Below are 19,207 nucleotides of genomic sequence, written 5' to 3' on the forward strand. Positions count from 1 at the left end.
ACATGGCTATTTTAAATGTGTGTGCCCAATAACAGAGCTTCAAAATAAATTCATCAAAACTGATAGAAATTTAAAAACCAATATCATTTATAATAGTATCAAAAATATAAAACTTTTAAATTTAACAAAATACTTGCAAAACCTTTACAGCGAAAGCTAAAAATTACATCTGAGAGAAATGAAAGAGACCTAATTAATAGAAAAGATATGTCATTTTCATAAATTTGAATACTCAATATTAAGATGTCAGTTTTCCCCAACTTGATCTATTGATTGAATGCAATCCCAATCAAAATCGTGAGCATGTATTTTATAAATGTAAAAGCTGATTCTTAAATTTATGTGGAAAAGCGAAGGATCTAGGCTCGTCAAAACAATCTTAAATAATCAAGGGGACTCTACAATGAAAAATGAAAAATGCACTCATCAAGACAGTGCAGTATTGGCAAAAAGATAGACAAGCGGATCAATGGATAGTTTTTTAACTGTGGTGAGTAGGTCTCTGTAGAAATGAGTGCCCACATTAAGGCTGACTGACTGTGATACTTGGTTCTAACAGATTTAGCACCAAGATTTAACATCACTTGTATTTTCACAAGGGTTGTTAATGTTTTGAAAGTGATCTGGTTACAAAGGCCCATTGGTTTTCAAAGTTCCATTGGTTTTATGTGGTCTTTCTCTAATCATAACTTTCCTGTATGTCCTATTAGTTTTAGCATGTGATTTTGAAGAATGCAAGTTTTTCAGAAATGCATATATAGTGTTATACCTGAGATGCCTGTATTATAAGTAACAACTGCCATATACAAATTTTACAAATTTAAAACAAAAAAACCTTAACTGTCTCCACTCCCACATGTCCCCCATTCCATCATCCTGTTCATACACTGGATCAAGAGAAAATGTTTTCAAGTAGAAAGAGCAAGGTCTTCAGAATTAGACAGAATTGAGTCTGATCTTCACTCCATTACCTACTAGTAATACTGCCTCCAATGAGTTTCTGCTTCTGAGCCTCAGTTTCCTCATCTGTAAAATGGAGAGGGTATGTGGAACTTAGGAAGAGGCAACTGTGACAGAAGCCAATAGCCAGTTTTTTTCTTCCTGAGCACATATAATAAGGTCACAAGTTTGCATTTCCTTGCCTTCCCTGCACAATGTGGGGCCTTGTGACTAGTGCTGGCCAATGGCATGTGGGCACAATCAGGGTGGTCACTTCTGGATCAAGTCTGAGGAAGCATTTGCACCTTTGCTGTGCTCTCCTTCCTCTCTGCTGGCTAATTGCAGACAATTTCCAGGCCCTTGAGGGTAGAAGACCCACTAATGTAAACAGTTGGAGATAAACAGAAGACTGGGCCCCTGAGTCTGTCTCAAAAGCTGTTACCTGTGTGAGAAAGAAACTTCTATTGTATTTGAGCCATTATAGCTTTTTAGTCCACTTTTATAGCAGTTTAGCTCATCTTACTTGAAACAAAAAATTTACTCAACAACATGGAAATCAGGGAAATTAAGATTGCCTTTAGAGATAAATTTTAAAATCCTAGATCCGAGCAGAAATATTCAGTATCCCCTCAAGAGCAAAGACCGGTTCCCAGACCTAACAGAGTTATTTGGAGCTGGAGGAAAGTTTTAGCAAATATAAAGGTAGTGTATGCATGAGAAAAAAGGTTGTAGGAAGGGATGACACGGTGAGCTGAGGAAGTGCAGACAAAGAACCATCACAGACAGAAACCAGGCTGGGTCTTCCTGGAAACCTACCTGAGGAGAGGCAGTCTCGGTGAGCAAACTCAATAGCCAAGCGTCCCCAGAGAGGCCCTCCCCATTGGACCAGACTTACCAATAGGATCACTTCTGCAGATGCCCCAGGCCCCAAGCCAGAATATCCAGGGATGGGGCCAAGACCAGAGAATGTTCCAGAATTTCCACAGGGGATATGACACCTACTTACACAGACTGCCATCGAGGATGAGAGCTCCTTGATGGTAGCCGACTTCTCTTGTTCTGATTCCATGCCCAGTAAGAAACTGAGGGCATAGTGCCCATGGTGTGAGATGCCCTGGGTCAGGTGGACAGAAAGGCTGGTCTACTTGACAGCTATAAATAGCAAATTGACATTCTGTGTTGATCCAAATTGCTTAAATTCACTGTGTCTCAGCTTCCTCATCTGTAAAATGAGAATAATAATAGCACTTATCTCATAGTGTGAAGATTATGAGATGTTCTATGGAAAAGGTCTAGAACAGTGTCTGGCCCAGAGCAAGTGCTGCTGCTATAAGCATGGCACATCAGGCACTGTGAGCTTGGTTAATGCGGCTCTGCATTTGAGAGCTGAGGTCCTGTCACTGTGTCACAAAAGCAGCTTCAGAACAAGACTTTTTGGGAGGGAGAGCATTAGGACAAATATCTAATGCATGTGGGGCTAAAACCTAGATAACGGGTTGAGAGGTGCGCCGTGGCACATGTATACCTATGTAACAAACCTGCATGTCCTGCACGTGTATCCCAGAACTTAAAGTAAAATTAAAAATAAATAAATAAATAAATAACAAGACCCTGAAGAGTGGCTACTTAACCAAACTGTATATTAGTTCCTGGGTTCCTCTCTGGGCAGCCAGAGTCCCTCCTTAGGTGACAACATGGACACCTAACATTGGCATATGCCCAAGTATTTGAAACTGCGAGTGGGGATTATACGAAAAAAACTGCCTCAAGTGCCCAATAAGGGTTTAGTACACAATCTTCCTTCAATTAATGGGTAGCCTTTGTCTCTCTTCTAAAACACCACAGTCTTTGAACCAGCAGCTGGAAACCATAATTTGGGAAGGGATGCCTGACATTCTAAGGAGACCGTATTGCTGGAGTAATTTTGATTGTAGAAGAACCTACAACAGTCTAATTCCCAGAGTCTGTGGACTGAAATAAATTCAGCAGGAAACCATAGTCTTACTGAGTGATAATGTGATTTGACATTCAAGTAACAGAAACCTCCATTGGAGAACAGAAGAAATGTCAGCACCAGCCCTTTTCCACTTGTAAAACTCCTCATTTTTCTTCAAGATGCAGCCCAAATGCAACCTCCTCACTGAAGCTTTCCTGAACCCCCTTAGGCTGAGTTACTCAGGCCCTCCTCTGTGTTCCTGTAGCCCCTTCTCTTGCTCATATCATTATGTTTCTATGTCTGTGACCTCCATTAGATTTTAGCTCCTCCTGAATAATAGTGTCTTAGTGACTTTTATATATACTCTGCAACCAGCACCCTGCTTGGCATGAAGTAGATGCTCACAAAATATTTGTTGTTGAATTAATGCAGTGGGTCTCGATTTCCCTCCTTTTCTTCCCTAAGCCTGAAGCTAAGGTAGGTGAACCTTCAGAGTCCTTTGAGGGGCAGAGAGAAGTCAAGTCAAACCTGGGGGAAGATGGCCGCCTCCACTTCCGTGGCTCCCTCAAGAATATGCATGTGGAACCTTGCACCGTGAGGATTAGAAGGCACCTCAGAGTATCTAGAGAGCTAGGAGATATCCATATCCTTGGGCAAGATACTGTGATACCAAATGTTATTCATTTAACAAACCTTTGTCAAGGGTCAACACATGCGAGGCCATAAGGAAGCTACAGTTCCTATCCTCACAAATCTTACAGGGCGAGGCAGAGACAGAATTGTATACAGGTGTAATAGGCACACAGTACTGTGTGACAAGTGCTGGGACAGGAGGGAGCACAGGAAAGGACACCAAGGAACAGACCTTGAATGTCTCTCAGGAGAGTCAATGTCAAAGCCAAAAGCCGACAGTGGAGCCAAATTGCTTTGGAAGAGGAAGCATCACAGTTCTCTGTGACAGAACAAGAGGACTACCCCGCCCCTTTCTCAGGAGGGGGATCATAGGGAGCAGCACTGGCTAGAGCATCTCCACCATCTTCCGTCAAGCATGTGGACTGACGCCCAGGCCTCCTGGGGTCCTGACACTGCAGGCTCCTGGAATATACCTCCACTAGCAGACAGGAATCTGTCCTATTCCCAGCAGTCACTAGAGGCACTGTCTGACCCTACTGCGGCCACAAGCAGAGGGACCCCAGGATTCTCAACCCCGTTACCTTGTCTCGCCTCCCCTAGGAAGCAGAAGAGTGCTATGGTGAGTAGAGATGACCCATGAGACCCAAGCTTTATCTTGCTGCAAACAAAATCTACATTAAAAAAGAAATAAGAATTTCCACCCACATTTTATTATTACTGAAAGCATTTGGAATGAAGCAAAGGATTTAACAATATATATACAAATATACATTTTTTTAAAAATCGCAAGTAGACAATAGATTTATGGAATTGCTTTTCTGATCATCCAGAAAAGGCAGCAATAGTAAACTGCAGTTGGGCAAGACCAGCCACTGGGCCATGAGACCTGAGCAGCCCTAACGCTGCCTGAGCTCTCAAGAGTAGAAGAAATGCTCGACAAACAGAGGGAGGCTGTGGGAGGGCATCAGGACAGCCCCACCAGAAAACCAGAGCCCGAGTGGGCTAGGCAGGGCCAGGGCTGAGGTATCAGGATGCAGGAACAACCAGGAACCCCATGTGGTTTGGGGAGACATACCAATTATTCTGGCTTGGAGAGGAATTACCAAGACACAAGAACTCAGACCATCTGCAAGCAAGCTCCCTTGTGTGTGTTCACTTTAAATCAATTCATATTTAACTCACTGAATGAATATGTGGGTTTGGGTGGGAGTCATCCTTGTGTCTAAAATCATCTCAGGGAGACCAAAGAAGGGAAGGCCCAACCGATCAAAGCAGTTTCCCCAATTAAGCTTAAGTGCCCACTAGGATGGGCGCTGGCTGCTGGGGCTTCAAGGAAAGCAAAAGCCATGAGGCCCAGGCCCTGCCTCAAGGAACTGGCACTCTAATGCAGCGAGAGGCACTCGCTCAGAGGACTGTGTCTTGTGGCCCATGATTGGATATGGGACAAAGTAACAGGATTGTTTCCACATATGTGGACAATTAGGATAGGGTTAGAGAAATCCTTGTGATCTGAGATGGGCCTGGAGGGACAGGTAGGATATTGACAGGCAGAGATGGAAAGTGTGTGGGCAAAAGCTCCCCAGGGCCTGTGCAGCAGGGGTGGGAGGTGGCCTTCCCAGGAGGGTTTGGAACATACTGGCAGCTATGGGAAGTGAGGCAGGAAAGGGAGTGGGAGCTGGAGGCCAGGCCAATGCAGGGTCCCAAGCATACTCACTTATTCTTTTATTCACTCAACAAAAATGTGTGGAATGCAAACCCTCTGCCCGGTGCCCCTCCAGGTGCTGGGCACACAGGTGAGCAGGGCAGCCCCCACCACCCGAGGCTGGCATCGCCTCCCTGGAGAGTTCTGAGCGGGAGTGTCCCATGCTCAGTGCTATGCTTCCAGGAGCTCCTGCCAACTACAAGGGAAGTAGAGGCTGCAGCCTGGTCTCCAATGAGGGCCAGGCCCTGCACCAGGTGTCACAGCCGGGAGGGGTTATTTCACAGGACAGCGAGGTCAGCAGGGTCAGTCACAGGGACCCCATTACCAGGCCAGCCATATTCTCCACAGCTGACACTGGGGAAGAAATGTCCCCATCAATGTCTGGGATGGAGGGACAGTAGAACAGGGCTTAGAGAGGAGAAGGGAGGCCCGGAAGTGGGAGAATGAACCCCTAACCCTTCCTCCGCCGCCCTCTGCTGCCGCCCCCAGTCACTGGCTGAGGTGGTCTGGGGATTCACGCCCCGTGCTCCTCTGCTCTTCTTGCCTGTCGTCGTCCTCCTCCTCCCTCTCTCTGGAAAGTTCTCTCAGCTGCTCTGACGGCTCCTCATAGGCTGCCCGATTCCTGTAGGACAGCAGGGGACAGAGGGGAAGGATTTGCTCTCAGGTGGACCCACAAGGGAGGTGGTCCTCATGAGCAGCCTCCAGACCTCCTCCCCACCTACCAGCTGCAGAGGACACTGGGCTGAAAGGCTGGGCTGAGAGTAAAGGTGTCACACACTTGTTCCATGCATGAGCTGAGGGGGTTACAGGAACAGGCTGGCTCTACCAGCCCAGGAGGAACTGGCCCCGTGACAGGGGCTCCAGGTCACACTTGGCTCTAGTCATGCCGCAGGAAGCCCTGCCCTGAGCTCCTAGACTGGAAAACCACAGGCCTGGGAGGCAGGTCCTGGGGCTGCAATGCACATTTTATGGGTTGGGCAGGTCATTGTTTTGTCAGCACAAAGTGGGGGTGATATACTGCACAAAATGGGGGCTGCAAGTAGAAGAGGCTGTGAGGAATTGGGATGCATATTTCCAGTCTCCCCAGACCCTTCCTACAGGCTACCAGCCCAGACACTCACGGCCTCGCATCCTCCTTGTCTTCGGTGCTGTCCTTCCCCTGGCAGCAGCAGCAGTAGATGATGATGCCAATGATAATGAGGGCTGCAACCACGCCCACCGCAATGCCCGCATACAGGGCCACGTTCATGGAGGCTGCAAGAAAACAGAGCAGCTGCACTAGCTAAGCTTCTAAGCTAGCTCCGGGCCTCCTCCCAGCCAGGGGAGCAGCAGCTGCCGGCTTCTGGTAACACTCCATGAAAGGCGTGGTCTTGGAGGAATGTGACCAGCTATGGCCCAGGAATACTCTTCAGGATGGAGGTGCAGACAGAGACATATAGACCACTTCACATCTTAACACTCTTCGGGCTACCCTGGCTCTGCAAAAGTCCTCAGGTGTCAGCCCAGCCAGCTCGTTAAGCCAGACGTGATGTCTCACCCCAGAAGGACGTGGTCCAGACTCTGCGGCAGCTGCCCTGGGTACTTCCTTCATGCACACTGAGTGACTTCTAGGCAGGTGGGACTGACGAAGCCTCTCAGTCCTAGAAGTCAGTCCTAGGTTCCACTTCCAAACACCAGTGGAACTGGACCGGCCTCAGAGTGAGAGGTGCCTGGCACAGAGTCCATCCTGCCTAGGTCACCACAGCTACCCTGCAGGTGCGTGGCCCTGGAGAGGCTCCCCTATTCCTCCTCACGGTGGTCTCTGGACCACCACCAGTGATCTTGTGGCCTCTGTCAGCCCTCCCTCCCCAAACTGCTCTTACGAGATCTGGCGGCCACTGTGATGTTGCAGAACTGGATCCCTGCCTCATTGCTGGAGGTACAGATGTAGTAACCCGATGTGTCTGTGGAGATATTCTTCAGGGAGACAGGCTGGCCTGAGGCTGCAGGGGAAGAAGAGTCAGGGTGAAGAGAGGCACCACAGTGGAGTGGAGACAGCCAGGAACGGGAGGTCTGGACTTTTAGGGAGGCACAAACTCTGCCACTGAGCTTCTCCAGGCCAGACCCCCATCTCCACCTCCAGGGCTGCAGGATGATTAAACCAGGCAGGGCCCACAATGTGAAGTGCTTAGAATTCACTCAGGCACCCTGGGTTTGACACCTGGCTCTGCCACTTATTAATTTGTCTTTAGCAAGAAACTCAGCTTCATTCAACCTCCATTTCCTCAACTAAAATCAGAAACAATCGTACCTGCCTCACAGGGTACTTGCGAGCATAAAATGAGGTACTAATAATAAATATAAGCCCACAACAGAATACCTAATATGTAGTAAGTGCTCAGGAAACATAATACACATTAGGTATTACATGAAAATGCTTTCTAATCAGAAGATATTATTACTTTGGAAATCAAAAGCTCTGATCTCTGGATTTCTGCCATGAGAGAAGTGTGTGGGGTGTGTGTGTATGTTATGTGCTGTGTGTGGTGTGTCAGTGTGTGTGTGTGGTGTGTCAGTGTTTGTGTGGTGTGTCAGTGGCGTGCAGTATGTGTGTGCTTTGCTCTATGAGAGTAGTGTGTATGGTATGTGGTGTGTGTGAAATATGTGTAGTGTGTGTGTATAGTCTGTGTGTGGTGGGAGTATGTGTGTGGTGTGTGCATGTGGCATAAGGAGTGTGTGTGATGGGAGTGTGATGTGTGATGTGTGGTGTGTGATGGGAGTGTGATGTGTGGTGTGTGTGTAGTGTGTGTAATGCGATTGTGATGTATGGTGTGTGTGGTGATGGGAGTGTGATGTGTGGTGTGTGTGTATCGTGTGTGTGGTGGGAGTGTGATGTGTGGTGTGTGTATAGTGTGTGTGATGGGAGTGTGATGTGTGGTGTGTGTATAGTGTGTTTGGTGGGAGTGTGATGTGTGGTGTGTGTATCGTGTGTGTGGTGGGAGTGTGATGTGTGGTGTGTATGGTGTGTGATGGGAGTGTGATGTATGGTGTGTGTATAGTGTGTGTGATGGGAGTGTGATGTGTGGTGTGTGTATAGTGTGTTTGGTGGGAGTGTGATGTGTGGTGTGTGTATCGTGTGTGTGGTGGGAGTGTGATGTGTGGTGTGTATGGTGTGTGATGGGAGTGTGATGTATGGTGTGTGTATAGTGTGTGTGATGGGAGTGTGATGTGTGGTGTGTATAGTGTGTGTAGTGGGAGTGTGATGTGTTGTGTGTGTATGTGGCATCAGGAGTGTGATGTGTGGTGTGTATAGTGTGTGTGATGGGAGTGTGATGTGTGGTGTGTGTAGTGTGTGGTGGGAGTGTGATGTGTGGTGTGTGTAGTGTGTGGTGGGAGTGTGATGTGTGGTGTGTGTAGTGTGTGGTTGGAGTGTGATGTGTGGTGTGTGTATAGTGTGTGTGATGGGAGTGTGATGTGTGGTGTGTGTATAGTGTGTGCGATGTGTGGTGTGTATAGTGTGTGTGGTGGGAGTGTGATATGTGGTGTGTATAGTGTGTGTGGTGGGAGTGTGATGTGTGGTGTGTGTATAGTGTGTGTGATGGGAGTGTGATGTGTGGTGTGTGTATAGTGTGTGTGATGGGAGTGTGATGTGTGGTGTGTGTATAGTGTGTGTGATGGGAGTGTGATGTGTGGTGTGTGTATAGTGTGTGCGATGTGTGGTGTGTATAGTGTGTGGTGGGAGTGTGATATGTGGTGTGTATAGTGTGTGTGGTGGGAGTGTGATGTGTGGTGTGTATAGTGTGTGTGGTGGGAGTGTGATGTGTGGTGTGTGTATGTGGCATAAGGAGTGTGTGTGGTATGAGATGTGTATGTGGTGAGTGGGTGGTGTATGGTGTGCTGTGCACTATGAGAGTGGTGTGTGTGTGTAGTGTGTGGTGTATGTATAAGGAGTCTGTGTGCTGTGTGTGTGTAGTGTGTGTTGTGTGTGTTTCTGGGGTGTGTGTGATAGAGGGGTGGTGAATGTGGTCTGTGGTATGTGAATGTGTGTAGAGTGTGGGAGGTATATGTGTGGTGTGCGGACAGTGTGTGTGGTGTGTGTAGTGTGTATGTGTAGAGTGTGTAGTGTCTGGTGTGTGTAGTGTGTCGTGTGTGTGATGTGTGTGGTGTGTGTAGTGTGTGTGGTATGGTGAGTGTGTGATGTGTCTGGTGTGTGGTGTGTGTGTGGTGTGTGTGATGTGTGTGGTGTGCGTATGGTGTGTGTGTGTGGTGTATGGTGTTCTGGGGTGTCTGGGTAGTATATGTGTGTGGTATGGGTGGCAGTGTGTGTGTTGTGTATAGTGTATGGTATGTGAGGGGTGTGTGTATGGTGTATGTAGCATGTGTGATGCATGTGGTGTGTGTGATGAGTGTGTGATATGTGTGGTGCGTGTAATGTGTATGGTGCATATGGTGTATGTTGTATGTGGTGTGTGGCATGTGTAGTGTGTGTGGTGCATGTGATGTGGTATGTGGCAGCATGTGCAGTGTGTGTGATGTGTGTGATGTGTGTTGTGTTTAGTGCGTGTGGTGTGTGATGTGTGTGTGTGGTGTGTGTAGTGTGTGTGGTGTGTGTGGTGTGTGGTGTGTGTAGTGTGTGGTGTGTGATGTGTGTGGTGTGTGGTGTGTTTAGTGTGTGTGGTGCATGGTGTGTGTGTGGTGTGTGTAGTGTGTGTGGTGTGTGATGTGTTGGTGTGGTGTGTGTGGTGTGTTTAGTGTGTGTGGTGTGTAATGTGTGTGGTGTGTGTGTGGCGTGTATAGTGTGTGTGGTGTGTGATGTGTGTAGTGTGTGGTGGCGTGTGTAGTGTGTGTGGTGTGCGGTGAGTGTGTGATGTGTGGTGTGTGGTGCGTGTAATGTGTGTGGTGTGTGTGGTGAGTGTGTGATGTGTGATGTGTGTTGCATGTGTGGTATGGGGGGTGCTGAATGTGTGTGCTGTTGGGGTGGGACAAAGGCAGACTGTCTAGACTCTTCCTCTGCATCTGCCGCCACTTGAGCAAGCCGTTTAACTTCTTTGAGCTCTAGGCTTCTGGAAAGTGGGAGTGAAAACACCTGATCCTCCGGAATCCAAGAGAATGGACCAGAATGTCTCATGGAAGACCTTTCCCCTCAATCTATCATCCTATGAATTTCTTCATCTTGAAAGCAAGAGCTTTGTGCTTGGGCATATGTATATGTCCTACCATCCAAGATGCTTTGTTATAACGGCTGTTTTGAGAGGAGTTGGAGACCTGCATCCTCTAATTTTGCTGCAGAGCCAGGCTTGCCTGATCCCTGCTGCCACCAGGTGGTTACATGCCATTCCTAGGAGACGCTCTAAATTGTAAATAAGATCCTGTCACTGCTGTGTTCAGACATTTCAGGGGCTGCCCGTAATCCTCAGTAACAAGTCTAAGCTTCAGGTCACAGATCTGGCCCTGTCAATCATACCAACTTTGTCTCTTGCCACTTGGTGCTAGGGGCAAAACCAGGGGAGCAGCCCTCTCTCCTCCCCATCGTCACTTTCTTGCAAGATTGCACCTCAAGATTTTCCTTCTCCAGATGTGCTGCTCAGTACACATCCTCAAATGTGATGTCCTCTCATCCTTCCAGCAACCCTCAATATTTCCATCTCCAATTCACGGAGTTAACTGGAGGCTTAAAGAAGTTAAGTGAAGTGCTCAAGGTCACAAAATTAAGAAATGATAAAACAGGAACAAAAATCCTGTTTCAGGTCTAGAACTCCCTGGAGCCATTGCTAATTTTCTTTTTAAAATTTGTGGCCTAGCACAGTGGGTCACGCCTGTAATCCCAGCACTTCGGGAGGCCGAGGTGGGCAGATCACTTGAGGTCAGGAGTTCAGGACCAGCCTGGCCAACACAGTGAAACCCCGTCTCTACTAAAAATATAAAAATTAGCCAGGCATGGTGGTGCGTGCCTCTAGTCCCAGCTACCTGGGAGGCTGAGGCAAAAGAATCGCTTGAAGCTGGGAGGTGGAGGTTACAGTGAGCTGAGATCACACCACTGCACTCCAGCCTGGGCAACAAAGCAAGATTCCATCTCAAAAAAATAAAAAATAAAATGAAATTTTGTATTATGAAAGTAATGTATGCTCCTTATAATAATTTATAAATGATATAAAACTATTATTTCAATTCAGTTCAATACAGAAAATCTTTAGCTGCTGATCACAGCTATAAACGAGATGAAGAGGGTCCCTGTCCGCTTGGTGTTTCCAGTCTCCCAAAAAAGACAGACATGAAACGATGGTGGTTACAGTTCAAGATGGAGGTACCATCTGAGCTTATGGCAAGGGGTTTTAATCTCATCCAAAGGGCCAAGGAAAGCCTCTTTAAAGAAGAGAGAACAAATAAAAATCACTCATAATTCCATCACCTAGAAATAACACTTTGATTTGGTGCTATTTTCTTTCAAGTCTTTTCGCTTGTACTTTCTTCAAATTATTCCCTTGAACCCCAGGACACTACTCTCTGGATGCTCATTCTTCATAAAATGTGCCCCCTTCTATCCTAGAATTCCACGCCTCAGTATGTTTTCTGGAACATTGTTTACATGTGATATTAATATGCGGCATGGAGGGGTCCCTGAAAGAGCAATAGGAATCACTGAGTTAGGGTTAAGTAAGCTTTCTAAGGGCAGCACTTTCACAGTTCCTACAATGCTGTTGAGCACTGGGAACCTCTGACAGCGGGGTATGGTATTCATGCTCTCATTTTCCAAATGAATTGGATTTGTTATTTTTAAGAGGCATCTTGAAGGAACACACTTTAGGAAATGCTCTTTGGTCCTGGGCATGCTTAGGAGGTCTAGAGCTCGTAACAGATCCCTACCATTTTAGAGTGTGAAGCTCAGACTCTGGGTTTAGTGTAAGCAGCACACTGCAGACAGTCAGGACCTTTTTAGTTGTCAGACTGCAGGTTTGAGCTCTAGGTCTTGTTGAGAGTGGGGAACAGGGGGTTTCCTAGTCCAATGAGTCAGCGCTATCCTCCCCCAGTTCCCTGATGCAAACGGTGTGCATTGGAAGCTGCTGGGATGAACCAGTGCAGGTCTTGTGCCACAGGACCTTCTTTGATTCTGAGTTGGGGTTCCCAAGCCCCTTTCCCTTCGAAACAGGACTAGTAATTTCCGAAATCCGGAGAAAACTAATGTTTCCGCTGCAGTGGCGACACCTTGTGGTCAGAAAGCGGAATGCACAGGACGGTCACACGCTTCCCACCTTCCCCAGCTCCAGCTGTGGTGAGATTCCCCTTAAGAGAACCTCCGGTCTCACCAAGACGCTAATATCACGTTGACAAGATCTAACTTTTCTGCATCCCCCCACAACCCCTACCCAATCCCATAGCTTGTCGGCAAGCCTTTGCTGCCACCTCTGTCTCACACAGGGCCCTCACGATCCTCCCAGGACTGGTCCCCACCCTTCGCAACCTCCTCCCCTTAAGTGCTCCAGGCCCCAGAACTACCCCCTCCCCGACTTCCTTGATATCCAAATTCCTGTTTCTTCAGCGCATGAAACTCAGCTTCCTGGGACACAGCTTACAAAGTCTGTTCAGAGCTATTACACGTGGGATCTCCTCTCATCCTCTTCACAGCTTTTGGGGAATCCCAGTGTTTTTCAAAGGGCAGTACGAAGGGTCAGAGAGGCTGTGAGTGACTCACAGCTCCAAAGTGGAGAAGTCAGGACTTAAATCCTTGTTTCCTGATTCTAGATTTCCTGTTCTTTTCACTGCTAGCTTGTTTCCACTGAGGGTTTAGTCAAAAGAACCAATCTCTAATGTTGGAAATTGTCTTCAGATGTAGGAGGGCAGAGGTACCCTCCTCTGCAAATCATCCATGGTGGACCGAAATGTTTTAAAAGCCAGAAATAATTTGGGCTGACCCACAGAGGAAGAAGAATTAGCAGACTCTCTTTTTTAACATTTATTTTTTGTTTGTTTGTTTGTTTTGTTTTTTTAAGACAAGATCTGGCTCTAGTGCCCAGGCTGCAGTGGTACCATCTCGGCTCACTGCAACCTCTGCCTTCCAGGCCCAAGGATCTTCCCACCTCAGCCTCCCAGGTAGCTGGGACTACAGGCATACACCACCATGCCAGGCTAATTTTTGTATTTTTGTATTTTTGGTAGAGACAGGGTTTCATGTTGCCCAGGCTGGTCTCGAACTCCTGTACTCAAGCGATCCACCCACCTCACCTTCTCAAAGTGCTGGGATTACAGGCATGAGCCACTGCACCTGGCCAGAATTGGCAGCGTCTCCAAGGCTCTGCGAAGCGGGGTGGAAACAAAGGCTTTGAGAACTCTGCCCTCACCCCACAATGTCTCCAGATGCAAGGGCGTGTTGTTATGGACATTAACCATATTCTTTTCTGTCACCCCCAGGTCCCCATTCTGACTCAGCAAATCTTAACTAGAGACAGGATAAAGCTTTCACAAATTAAAGAAGCAATTCTCTTTTCACCTCCTTTCCTGTCCTCAGGATTCTCCCCTTTGGATAATGAAAGAGCTAAGTTTTGGCTTCTAACAACCAGAGGAGTCTCCCGGTGGAGGCAGGAGAGAACTGCAGCTGCGGTGTCCCTTTGTGAGGCTCCTCAGAAGGTACCTGTGGCTTACAGGGCAAAGACTAACCTCCCTAGTGTGACGCACAGGCTCTTTGTGATTTCTCATCACTGTGTTTCTTAACAAGAGTATCTCCCACCATTCCTACACCTACACATGCAATCTGCCCCTCAGCCACACCAGACAGTCATGATTCCTTCCTTTTCTCCATGCCAAGCCTCCTCATCCTTGAGGACCCAACTCAGACAACAGCTAATAATACTTAGCATTAAATGAGTGCTTACTACCTACCAGGCACTGGTCTCGGTGCTTTACATCTACTTTTATTTAAACTTCACAACCCTATGAAGTAAACACTAGCATTGTGCCCATTTCACAGACATAGAACCTAAGGCACAAAGAAGCTGAGTCACTTGCCAAGGTCATACAGCTAACAAGTGTCCGAGCCAGGAGTAAAGCACATGGCATGCTCTTAACCACTGTCGACTCCAATACCCACTCCTTGGAGAACCCTTCTTTGATCTTATGCATCTTCTGTGTTACATCACCACTGGGTATAAAGCTATTATAGCATTTGCCACCTGTAACCTTCAGCTTTGGGTGCTCCTATACACACTTTGCTGGAAAGAAGATCAGACACTACCAGTGTCCACAGCAGACCTACTATGACCATGACTGGAGTCACTAGGCTATTCACAGACCAGAGAGAGGAGGCCACGGGGCCCTGGGAGAGCTGCCAGGTGGTTTCAACAAAAATTCCAGACACACTCGATAAAAAGTTGCCAACCGGAAATACGTAAACACAACTGGAAGCTTGTTGAAAATCTACGTTACACTGACCTATTTTAAGTTAGGTCGAATGGATTCTACTAACTTTTTTAAGAAGTCGATTTGCCCCCAAACGAGTGATAAAACTCATCCTGGATTGAGTGCACCCCCAGTGTGTGCATCTGTTCAGCTGGGCTTATCCAGGACACCAGATATTCTTCCCCCAGTCCTCACCCCCACCCCTGGGCACCTCATCTTCTCAGAAGAGCTGTGTGCCCCGCTGGCTTTGCTTTCCACCTCTGGCCTCCTTTTCCACCTACACTCAACTGAAAGACCTCCCAGAAGCGAAATCTGCTTGACACCTTTCAGGCCTTGTCTTTCTTTTTAAAATTTTTTATTTTATTTTATTTTAAGACAGGGTCTTGCTCTGTCACCAAGGCTGGAGTGCAGTGGTGTGATTATGGCTCACTGCAGCCTCGACCTCCAGGGCTCAAGCGATCCTCCCACCTCAGCCTTCTGAGTAGCTGGGACTAAAGGGTGAGTCCTGCCACACCCAGCTAATTTTTAAAAAAATTTTTGTAGAGACAGGGGTCTCACAATGTTGCCCAGGCTGGTCTTGAACTCCTAGCCTCATGTGATCCTCCTGCCTCAGCCTCCCAAAGTGCTGGGATTATAGGCATGAGCCACTGCACCCAGGAAGCCTTGTCTTTCTTGATCCTCAGGAGCAGGGGTGGGCACTAGGCACCCTGGGACTCCACCAGGGTACTTCCACACCCATTGGTTACGGATGTGGAAAGGACAGTAGGATTTTTATATAGCTCTTTCTTTTTTTTTTTTTTTTTTTTTCAGTTAGTTTCCTGACTGAAAGGTCAAATACCAAGCTGCCCAGTACAAAACTGGTCTCCTGGCAACTATAGCTGAATCCACCATCTCCTCCCCTAAGGACCCTCACAGCAATATGGTGCTGTAGTTGGGTGGAGCCATTAAAGGGTGATGTGTTTGGGGCAGTGGGGGTCCGTGACCGCTGAGATGGACCCGCCTGGATAAGGAATGGGAAAGTTAAATTTCCCACCTTTGGGTGGACCCGCTGAGTTAGACTTGGGGTCTCAAATGTATACTTCAGGACACAATCAAATTAAAATCCTACCCATGCTTTCACACAAAGTGCATATCAGGGCACGTTCATCCAAGAGAACTGAGGAATGCGGAACAAAGAAAACAAGTTAGCATTTACCACGGCTTCCACTACATGCTTTACATGAATCATTTTTGTTTCTTGCCAGAACCTATGAGGTAGGTATTATTATAAGAAACCAGTGCTGGCCGGGCGCGGTGGCTCACACCTGTAATCTCAGCACTTTGGGAGGCTGAGGCGGGTGGATCACCTGAGGTCAGGAGTCACCAGCCTGGCCAACATGGTGAAATCCTGTCTCTACTAAAAATACAAAAAATTAGCCAGGCATAGTGGTGGGCACCTGTAATCCTAGCTACTTGGCAGGCTGAGGCAGGAGAATCGCTTGAACCTGGGAGGAGGAGGTTGCAGTGAGCCAAGATCATGCCAACTGCACTCCAGCCTGGGCGACCAGGCAAGACTTCGTCTAAAAACAAGAAACCAGTGCTTAGAGAAGTGGGGATATGGGGATAGGGGTGGGGTAGGGAAGCAAGCGGCCTTCAGGGGGCTCTGACTGGTCAACCCAAGTTGCAGCCCCTAGCCAATCAGCTGCACATGCTGCACCTTGACGTGGGTAGCCCGCCCTCCCCACTGCCCCCTTACCTGGCTGGGCTAGGGGCTGCTCCTGATTCAGGATGTTGTACCTCTTCCAGCTGTACTGAGGGGTTGGTGAGCCCTCCTTTGATTGGCAGGTCAGCTGGATGTCGTTCCCAATGATGGTCTCTCCCTTGATGCCGCACTCTGGTTTGGAGGGTGGCACTACATGGAGGAGAGATGAAAGAGAAGGCATGAGGCGGGTGGGGCTTGGTGACAGCCACCCGCCCCACCCCCCACCCCCCCACCCCCCACGCACACATACTGCCTTGTTTGTTCACAGGCAGAAAACTCCGTAGTTGAGTAGTGAGATGGAACGCTGTAAAACCAGTTTACCCCAATATGCCCTCAGTGGTCTGTCACCATCACAGAAGAGTGGTACATATGCTGGGAAGCATCGTGTGCCTGCAGTAGCTTTCCAAGGCATGGTTTCATGTGTGCTCTAGTTTACAGTCCTGGGATTTTAAAGATAGCGGAACATGGCTGTTAGAAAGATGGGGATGTTCCAGCCAGGCGAGGTGGCTCACGCCTGTAATACTAGAACTTTGGGAGGCCGAGGTAGGTGGATCCCCTGAGGTCAGGAGTTCGAGACCAGCCTGGTCAACATGGTGAAACCCCATCTCTACTAAAAATACAAAACATTAGCTGGCCATGGTGGCACGCACCTATAATCCCAGTTACTCAGGAGGCTGAAGCAGGAGAATTGCTTGAATCTGGGAGCTGGAGGTTGCAGTGAGCTGAGATCATGCCATAGCACTCCAGCTTGGACAACAAGAGCAAAATTCCATCTCAAAAAAAAGAAAAGAAAAGAAAAAAGATAAAGAAAGAAAGAAAGATGGGGACATTGAGGCCCAGAGAGGACACTTGCTCATGGATCCTGGCAGAGCTGGGACTAGAACACAGCTCTTCTAACTCCAGATCCTGTGCACTCTCCACCAGCCTATATGAACTCCTTCTGCCACTGATTCATCTGTGCCATTTTGGGAAAATCCTCAATTCCCCTCGACCTCAGTGTTCCATTCTATAAAATTAGTGGACAACAAACCTGTTCTGTACTGGGCCAGGTGGCAATATTTTGGGCCTTGCAGACTACATATTGCCTTTGTTGCTGCTGCTTTTTCTCTTTAAATAGTATGTTAGAAATGTAAAAACAGTCTGTGGGCTGGATTTGGTCCTAGTTTGTCTACCCGTGGACTAAGTGATCTCTGAAGCCTTCCACTCTAACTTCTTAGTAATGTTCTCTCTGGGTTCGGCACCATCCTCTTCCTGTGCTTTGCTGATAACGGGCAGTTGCCATGAGCACAGGATGATGGGAGGACCCACAGGCAGTGGTAAAGTTATGTGCAGGGTGAAAGATGAGGACTGAGGGAACTCGAGCAGGCAGAGAGCACAGAGATAGGAGAGGGAAGCCCATAGACTGGAGGTTACCCAGAACGGCAGCCACCCTCATCTCACAACCCCAACTCAATTCCCTGGATTTCTGGGAAGCTTAACCCTACACCTTTCACTCAGCATTGTCAAGATAGCATTGTGGAGCTGCGTTCATTCTACAAACCTCACTGGGTGCCTACTGTGTGTCTGACAGTGCTGGGCACTTGGAGGACACAGTGAGTGGGTCAAGGAATGTAGTGGGGGCAAAAGACAAGTAGCTGAACAATGACCAGGCAGGAGGCAAGGCTGCTGGGGTGGATAAGGCCTAAACACAGTCCCAATCTCAAGATCAGCTGTGGCCTAAAGGAAGCATGACAGTAAACAGGGCCAGTGGTGGAGGTGGGAGTGGTGGTCGGAGAAAGAGGTGATGGTACTCCAGGTAGAGTGCAGAGCATGTGCAAAGGCTCAGAGGCAAGAAGCAGCATGAAGCACGCTTGAGACTTCAGGTTGTGTCCTTGGAGGTGAGAAGGGGAGGACACACCGTGGAGAGGGTTGCTCCTGGAATCCCTAGGTGGCAAGCCTGTCCCCTCTGAGTCTTTCTTTTCACATGCCCTTGGACGGCTTGCTTGCCCAATGAACAGTGCTGCCCACTCTATAATCCAGGTGCATGGTCACTGAGCATCAGGAGTGCATTCTGATCTCAGCCCCACCCGGCAGCTGCTGAGAGAAACCCTTCCACACACACCACTCCCCTCTAGCCCAGCAGCCACAGTATTTCCTCTTGGAAACAGCCAGGCTATTGCTGGGTGTGCCCAATATCTTCTGCTGCCGTAGTGAGGGCTGGCCAGGTGTGGGGCGAGCATGAGGGAAATTAGAGACCCTCCCTGATTCTCACTTTCCCTTGAATGGTTCCTAAACATAAGAGGTCCCAAGTTCAAGGCCAGGCCTCATTTATCCTGGACCAGACCCTGGGACTGGAGCAGTGTGGGGAGGGGGAGGCTGCAGCCTAAGGACCACTTTTACCAGCAGCCAACAAGCAGGTCCCAGGGGAACAAGAGAAGGTGAACACCACTTCCCAGAGGACCCCTAGGATGGGCTTGCTGAGCCAAGCTTTCTCGAGCTTTTCAGCGGTGCGGGAGTATCCCTCTCCACGCATCCAAACCATTCAGCCTTTTCCCAGGAGTGCCTTGAATAGGAAGCAAAGGCTTTATTCCACAACTGGAGAGCAGGCAAAACACCAGTCCCACCTGAGGAGTCCCAAGTGTCCCCAAAGTCACACCAAGTGTGCATGACTGACAGTAGAGCCTTTCTACAACCGGGTTTCGGTGGGATAAAAGACAAAAAAGGAAGAAAAGTAAAAGTAACTGACGCCTACTGGCATCTACAGAGCACTCAAAGGCATCTGAATGCATCCAAAAACTGTTACGGCTTTGCTGAAACCACCATTTGCTAAGGGAAAACTGCTGAAAGCAAATCCTTAATTCTCTCCAGAGGCAGAGGTACAGACAATGGCAAAGAAGTGACCAGCCAC

At 48.2% G+C, this 19,207-nt stretch overlaps 1 protein-coding gene across 1 annotated transcript in view; it reads right to left on the reverse strand.

Annotated features, from left to right (window-relative positions):
* Nucleotides 1-4,196: 4,196 nt before the first annotated feature.
* Nucleotides 4,197-19,207, reverse strand: part of GPA33 (glycoprotein A33) — a 38,783-nt gene continuing 23,772 nt past the window's right edge. The window contains exons 4-7 of the mRNA XM_010371801.2: nt 16,315-16,470; nt 7,073-7,192; nt 6,332-6,464; nt 4,197-5,832 (exon numbers count right to left, since the gene is read on the reverse strand). Of these exons, the coding sequence (XP_010370103.1) occupies nt 5,700-5,832; nt 6,332-6,464; nt 7,073-7,192; nt 16,315-16,470 (542 nt within the window). The 3' untranslated portion in view covers nt 4,197-5,699. The remainder of the gene's footprint in view (nt 5,833-6,331; nt 6,465-7,072; nt 7,193-16,314; nt 16,471-19,207) is intronic.

The sequence above is a fragment of the Rhinopithecus roxellana genome, chromosome 8, assembly GCF_007565055.1.
Source record: "Rhinopithecus roxellana isolate Shanxi Qingling chromosome 8, ASM756505v1, whole genome shotgun sequence".
In the NCBI taxonomy this organism is placed as follows: domain Eukaryota; kingdom Metazoa; phylum Chordata; class Mammalia; order Primates; family Cercopithecidae; genus Rhinopithecus; species Rhinopithecus roxellana.